The sequence below is a fragment of the Penaeus chinensis genome, chromosome 16 (assembly GCF_019202785.1).
Source record: "Penaeus chinensis breed Huanghai No. 1 chromosome 16, ASM1920278v2, whole genome shotgun sequence".
NCBI lineage: Eukaryota > Metazoa > Arthropoda > Malacostraca > Decapoda > Penaeidae > Penaeus > Penaeus chinensis.
Genome location: NC_061834.1, coordinates 28,416,908 through 28,424,407, shown reverse-complemented (window position 1 = coordinate 28,424,407; position 7,500 = coordinate 28,416,908). Strand labels below are relative to the sequence as shown.

General features: G+C 42.6%; 1 protein-coding gene across 3 annotated transcripts in view; it reads left to right on the top strand.

The window, feature by feature from the left end:
- Positions 1–7,500, top strand: part of LOC125033378 (ras GTPase-activating protein nGAP-like) — a 22,001-nt gene that overhangs the window by 13,805 nt on the left and 696 nt on the right. The window contains exons 6-20 of one of the 3 annotated variants that reach the window (XM_047624823.1): positions 113–327; positions 499–760; positions 923–1,071; positions 1,310–1,476; positions 1,680–1,796; positions 2,031–2,197; positions 2,680–2,839; positions 3,006–3,145; positions 3,407–3,589; positions 3,752–4,104; positions 4,304–4,435; positions 4,619–4,907; positions 5,361–5,594; positions 6,134–6,292; positions 6,491–7,500. The exon at positions 6,491–7,500 is cut by the window's right edge and continues 696 nt beyond it. In XM_047624823.1, the coding sequence (XP_047480779.1) occupies positions 113–327; positions 499–760; positions 923–1,071; positions 1,310–1,476; positions 1,680–1,796; positions 2,031–2,197; positions 2,680–2,839; positions 3,006–3,145; positions 3,407–3,589; positions 3,752–4,104; positions 4,304–4,435; positions 4,619–4,907; positions 5,361–5,594; positions 6,134–6,292; positions 6,491–6,593 (2,830 nt within the window). In that variant the 3' untranslated portion in view covers positions 6,594–7,500. Of the gene's footprint in view, positions 1–112; positions 340–498; positions 761–922; positions 1,072–1,309; positions 1,477–1,679; positions 1,797–2,030; positions 2,198–2,679; positions 2,840–3,005; positions 3,146–3,406; positions 3,590–3,751; positions 4,105–4,303; positions 4,436–4,618; positions 4,908–5,360; positions 5,595–6,133; positions 6,293–6,490 lie in introns of all 3 variants that reach the window. The other 2 variants (XM_047624822.1, XM_047624821.1) reach the window with 2 other exon arrangements.

Sequence of the window (7,500 nt, the reverse complement as noted above, 5' to 3'; positions counted from 1 at the left end):
CTTTTTTAATGTAGGTTATATTAGCGGTTGTTCTTATTCGGTGCACTGCAGGATGAAGTACTTACCTCTGTGTACAATTCGTAACTTCCCATTCTCTTTCCCTTCTTTGCAGATTTCAATCACTGGACATCCTACCACTCCCCCAGTATGGTGCCTTCCGTCAGTACCTCAAGGACAATGCCACCTCTCTGTGTCAGCTCCTGGAGCCCGTCGTGTCCGTCAAATCCAAGGAGGACATCGCCACGACGCTCATCAACATCATGCAGAAGGAGGAGAGGGCCATCACGTTCCTGGTCAGCCTGATCCTGACGGACATTCAGCGGATAGGTGATAAAAAAAGTGTGGATTTTGTTTGTTTTCGTAGACTCGTTGCTTGTGTTATATTGATATCTTGTTTGTATTATAAGTGCATGCTATATCTGTTACTATTAGGTTTCTTGATACAGTCCATTATGGCAAGCTTCCCAATGCTAACGGATGCGTCTTCACCCTTTTCAGCCGAGAACGAACACCTCCTCTTCCGTGGCAACAGCGTCGCCACGAAAGCCATCGAAGCTTACATGCGGCTCGTGGGCGAACACTACCTGCAGGAGACGCTGTCCGACTCGATCCAGGCAATCATCGCCACGTCGGAGGATCTGGAGGTGGACCCCTTGAGGATCACCAACATCCAGTATCTCCCCCGGCAGCGAGAGGTGTTGAAGGAGCGCGTCTGCTCGATATGGGATAAGATCATTCAGTCCGGACGAAGCTTCCCTGTGTGAGTGATACATTTTTTATCTGTTTGCATTTATTTTCTCTTTTTACCTTCTGGTTGAAGGAACGTCGTCTGTTGATGACAAGTATGAGGGAATGAAAAGTGCACTAGACATAACCTCACAAGCGCCATAATGCTAATCGTTGTAAATTCTCTTTTCTTCAGTGAGCTTCGAAAGGTTTTCCATACCATTCGGGAGAGGCTGTCGCGTCAGGATAAGTGCGAGCTGACAGACAACCTCATCTCCGCGTGTGTGTTCCTTCGCTTCCTCTGTCCTGCCGTCCTGTCTCCTTCCCTCTTTAACATCACGCAAGGTAAGGAAGGAGGAGTATTGCGTCTTTTGGTCTGTTCTTAAAGCTGAAGAAATGTTTAGTTTCAGAAGTGCTGAATACAATTTTCATTTATCGGTGTTCTGTGTTTCATTTCCGTGAGCCTGACTAATTGGTGAATGCAATTTTCTTGGGGTTAATTGTGTCGTGTATATTGTCTTGAGGCTGAACTGCCAAAGGGTTGACGATATTATATTAATAATTTTATCCCTCGTTGACGCAGAGTACCCAGACGAACGCGCGGGAAGAAACCTCACGCTGGTGGCCAAGACGCTGCAAACGCTGGCCAACTTTACGCACTTCCAGGGCAAAGAGAGCTTTATGGAATTCCTTAATGAATTTATAGACAAGGAGCAGGAAAAATGCAGAACTTTCCTGAGAACCATATCTGTGAGTTAGCTCGCTTGGTGTTATATACAGTGCATATTGGTGTTGATATGAAATAAGAAATGTGTGTTCATTGATGTTAAGAGAAGAGATACGCAAGTTTAGGAATCCGTATTAGATACATGTTGTAAATTATAGTATGAGCAATTTCTTGATTTTAAAAATATATAATAAGAAAAGAGTAATAGCCAACGTTCGGTTTCCAGAGTCCACCCAACAGAGATGAGACAGAACTCGAATTCGACGGAGAGATCGACTTGGGGAAGCACTTGGCTCAGCTGCACCTCCACTTGACCGAAGCCATCGCCAAGATCGACACCCAGGTAAACGAACCTTTTGGTTATTGTCCCCCCCCCCCCCCCCCTTCGAGTGTTGTTGTTTTTTTACGACAAAACAGGACAAAGGCGAGTAAGCGAAATGCAACTAACTGACTGAGACTGAAGTGGGGCTAAACTAGTGAGTTGAAACAGACTTCTATATACTTCTTTTTTATCTGATGAACCACTTTATTTATTCAAAATTACTAAACTTTATTCCCTTCATCATTCGTAATCCAGGGCTACGAGAGCGAAGCCAGCAAGGTCCTGGCGCTGGTCGAGGACATCAACATCCTCCTGGGAAGTGACCAGAAGGACCTCTCCAGCGCCGCGTCCCGACAGATGTTCGCGCCGCCGCTCGTGTCGTCTTCGCTACCTTCAGCCACGCATCCGAACAACAATTACATGTAAGGGGTTTTTGTTGTTTAAGGGTTATCTTTGTTGTTTTTGTTGGTATTGAAGGGTTGTATATGTCGTTGTTTTTAACGATTGTTTTTATGGTTGTTTGTGCTGTGAGGTCGTTGATGTTATTATTTTCAGAATTATTTTTTTTGTTTTTTACTGTTTAAGAGATGTATTTTTTTGGTGTACGAAATATTAGTTTGGAGATTGTTGTTTGTTTTATTCTTTTTGTGTTTAACATTCCTGGAATTCATGGAAGTACATGTAGTTAGATCTAAGAAAAAATATCATAGAATGTTTGTAAAATTGACTTTTATTCCATCTAAAGAGAGTAGGAAACTAAATCTGAAGAACAGAAGAACACAGGCTTTCCATTACATTTGTCAGAAGTCTGTTGCATTAGGCACATTTAACATAACGTCACATCGTAATTTTTGCCTATATTTTATGCCCATCATATTATTCATGCTTATGTTTTCCTTAACAGCAGGGACGGTTGTGGGGAAGGGCTGAATGTAGTCGATGCCCAGATGGGTATAGTGATGGCAGGAGAAGTTGATGTTGGGTTGTCAGTGCCCATTACCAACACCCCAAGATCCCAGTCCCTCCCTCGAGCAGCAACACCGATATACACCCACCACCAAATGGTAGGTTTGGTTGCTGTTCTTGCGGGAATGGTTCTGTAAACCATATGCAGATCATTCCCCCTTTTTTTTATTTATTTACAAATGTTTTGTCATGATTTAATTTCGCGTATGGAACAAGTAGTGTTGGATATAGATCACTGATATATTTCTTCTTATCTTCCCTCAGCAGGCAAGCATTAGTCCGAGTATAAACTCTCCATACCGAGACAAAACTGCAGCCAACGACCTGTCTACGAGTGACGACTACGTCCTCATAACTGCATTTGACCACCAGACGGAGCCACAGAACTTCATGTATCCCTCCATGTATGTTGAGTCCCTGTTTGTCCCATGTGGAAAGTGAGGATGGTGTTAATAGGTTTTAAAGGTGCAGCATTGTTACGTTTGTTGACACGAGATGTAGAAGAAGTCAAAATTCTGTTATGGTGGAAGCAAAAATGGGATGTACAGTTGGAGAATCGTTTTAGAAAAGAAACGAGAATTGACTGACTAATTGTTTGCTTTTACTGAGAAATGAGTAAAGGCACTGTGGTGCACTGTAACTCACGATATAATTTGCTTTTACAGAGAAGCCAATAACAACAACTCTCCCATGACCGACATGAGGCTAAGCAACAACAACACATACTACATGGCAGAAGTCGCCCCCCCGTCGTCCCCCATGCGCCAGACAAGCTCGCCGGGGCCTCACGTGGCAGGGGGGATGCACCAGCCCCTCAGAGGACACGTTCACCACCGCCTCCACCCAAGGTAGGTGCAAAGGGCGAATAACGGGGTTGTTTCTCTGTCAGTTTTGATGGTTGTGTGCTACTGATTTTGTTCATATTATGACTGCTCTTTGTTGGTTGTTTATGTCTGCGTTTTTTTTTTAAGCCGCGGTGGAAAGAGTGTAATGTGCTACTCTTCTTTCAGAGCTACAGCAATGTCCTCCAGAAGTCACTCATTGACGGGGGTTCCGAACGCAATCGAGAGACGAGCAGTGTATCAAGACGAGTGCTCTGAGCTCTACAGATACATGGATTCTTGTTCTCATAAGATCCACGCTCTGTGCATGGACAGTGAGAACAACATCCAAGGTTCACAGACGTCCATCTCTCAGCTGTCTAATGTGGCGTCCTCAGGCTACCAGAGCTTCGCCTACTCGCAGTCGTCGTCACCAGTGGATTCTCTCCTGCACACAGACAACTCCAGTCTGCTGTCGCGCGAGAATGGTAATTCTGGACCACCAGGAGGACTGAGACAAGTCTTACATGGTTCACCAGTAGGTAAGTAATGCCCGGAAAGGGAAGGAGAAACTATATGTCTCTCTCATGTTTTGAAATTGTGTGTGCTTGTCCAGAAGACTGGCTTTCTCTCTTGTTGCTAAACGTTTGCCGAGTTCTCCTTTGCTTGAAGTGGTTATTATTTTGCATTTTCTCTCTGACGGAAGCTTAACAGTGTGATGTTTCCTCCCCTTCATCACAGCATCTCCCATGCATCAGCCGCACAGTGCTAAGCACCGAGCCGTAGCAGTACACCCAGCATACTTAGGGCATGCTGGTCATGTGTCGCTACACGGCACTCCCAGACACATCCCAAGAGTCCCTCAGCCCAAAGGTATAAAGAGATTATTAAATATAACAATGTAGCTCCCCATCAGTCCATAATATATCAGTTACTACTTAAAGTGAATTGCTCTAAGCATAAATGATGATTTTTCTGTACTTTTCAAGAAGCTAGAATTCCCCAAGTTAGTCGAAATGAGAATACTAATGTGTCCCCTTGCCCGCGCCACACCAGGGAGCCCCAACAGCAGCCTCAGCTCCTCCCAGAGCGTGGAGGACCTTTCCTCCCTCCGTCGTGGTCGCACCCGACAGCGCCGCTCTGCTTCCTCCTCCTCCGATTCCTCCCCTGACACCCGGCCAGCTTCTCACTCTCACTCTCACTCACGCCGTCCTCATGCTCACCCCCCTCGCACCAACCCACACTGCTCGCCCCGTCTGGCCGCGTCACAGGCGCTCAGGCACGAGCTCAGGGCCAGGTCGCGCTACGATCGCAGCGCCAGTGGCCGCAGAGGGAAGAACTTCAGGTGAGGAGGTGCCTGGTGCTTCTCGTGCACGCTTCTGTGTGTGTTTTAGGCAGTCTTTTGCGTTGATGTACAATATGTGTGTGTGTGTGTGTGTGTGTGTGTGTGTGTGTGTGTGTGTGTGTGTGTGTGTGTGTGTGTGTGTGTGTGTGTGTGTGTGTCTATGGTGTGCATGTGCGTGTTCGTGTGCGTGTGTGTGTGTCTGTGTTTGTGTGTTTATATGTGTATGTTTGTTTGTGTCTGTGTAAGCTTATATATGTATTTGCATGCTCACAGTTCATTACATTTTGTTCTTACCACATTGAAAAAAAATATCTCCAATATCTCATTAGTTGCTAGTTCAATATTATTTTTAATTAGAATTATAAAAAAAACATTGAAAAGCCTTCACACTGAGAAATCCCCCCCTCCCTCCGTGCACCTACGAAGACACCAACACCTTTCCCCTGCCAACAGATCATGCGAAAGAGAAGATTATCCCCGAGGGTCATCCCACTGTTACGACGACTCCGAGGATGAAATGAGCATTGTGACTCGGGCATCAACAGGAGGAGGAGTGGGCATGGGCGTGGGCAGCTGGGCAAAAGATGGGCGTCGTCTGAGTCAGGATGAACACATTGTTCCTTCCACCATTGCCTCTCAACAGATTTTGGACCAACAGGAAGATCAGATGAGAGCCATTGTTGAGAGGTGGGTTTTAATTGTTGTGAGGTTATGTCGTACTTGTGCTAGTAAGCCTCTGCTAAAGATTGAAGTTCAAGTGTTATATGGTTAGAACATGAGTGACATGGTGGTCTCTGTGGTAGTAAGCCTTGAGTAAAACTGTTCATTATTATAGTACTGTACTAAACCTGTGTTCTAAATTGTGTCATAGGCTTGTTATATGAATTACAAAGTCTCTTTGGTAGTAGACCTGTCCTGATACTTGAAAATGTATTATATATTAATTAATAAATGTATTTGATATTTCATATTCAGGATGCTTTTTCTCTAGTTAATCTGCATGTGAAGCATGGTTCTTATGCAAATTACAGAAAACATATTCTGTGTGAATCTGCAAGATATTGTTTTTGTAGTTTCAAGTATCCAATTAATTCATTGCAGACATCATCCAGATGTAACTGTACATAGTTCAGACAACTGTTTTAAGAACAATTAAAATCCAGCCATAGCAATGATGAATTGGCCAAAGAGTTAAAAGTCTCCACTAATATAGTTTTTACCAACAGATTAATGACTATGGAACAAGAATTCCGGCATGAACAAGAGCTCATGAGAAGGGAGATGCATGACAAAGACGCTCGCATTGATGCTCAAGCTAAGAAGATTGCAGCTCTTGACACTGCCAACACTGAGCTTATTCGCACCATTGCCTCCTTGAGCACAAGGTAAGTGGGGTGTCCTGATAGAAAGTTTTGTAAGGAACTGTAATGTGTGTATGCATATATATGTATGTCTATATGTATATTTACTCATGCACTAGTGCATAAGAAAATAAAGACATCATGCTGTAATATGTCCATTACAGAAAATTTTACGCAATTTTAGTGCAATCTGTGATTAATCTTTAAACTCTGTTTTTCCAGACCCTCTGACATGAAGGCAACGGACCACGAGTTGCCAGGCGATACCACCATTGACTCCTGCAATGCCTCTGACACATCTGACTACAAGAGCTCCTCTTGCTGATTCCGGAATGATAACAAATTTTTACGTCATTAAGTTTAAGTGATATTGCTTATTTTATTAAAGATGCATTGGTAGATCAGATTATCTTAGAAGTATTATATAAGAAAAGAAATATATATAGATATATATATATGAATATGAGTATATAAAATCCTTAAAAAAATCTGTGGTAAAACAAACATTTATCGAATATTGTTAAATTTGTTTTAAATGATTGTAAAACCAAGATCACACTCAAGTTTGGATTTATTGGTCCATTGTCATGGGCCAAACTCCATGAAAAAGTGGAAAAAAAATGTATTACTACTTTACAAAGTGCAAGCTTTTATTTTGGAAAAGCTTCTGTGCTGGGCATTTAAGTACAATAATTTCATTCCCTTTTTATTATAACAATAATTTCTGTTTGTCCTCGATGTCATTCATTTTCACTTGAATATATTTTTACCTCACTTGCAAATGGAGCATGTACCTAGTCCAGTCTTGTTATTTGCCAGTCCAAACGATGCATCTTTGCGTTTTTTCTTACTCTCAGTGCAAACTCGACAACATTCCCATCTTGAGAGACCAATTATTTGGTAGTTTTTCCCTCTTAGAGCTATTACTTACTTTTTTCCTTATTTTTCTTTTTGTCTATGTTACTCTCAGTTTTGTACTTCATTTGCATATATTTTCTGTACCCAGTAGAGCAAAGCAATCTGAGAGAGATGAAATTAATCCTAGTGTGAGAGATTAGAAGTAAATTGTCACTTTTGACTTCAAAAACAAATTGAAAATCTCAAGTACAAATATGAATGAGCATCCAACTTTAGAAAATGGCTATAATGATTGTTGCTAACATCTCTTTGATCAGAAACATCAGAGTTTTCTTTTAATTTTTGCAACAAAACTTTTTGGGCTCTACTGCTTG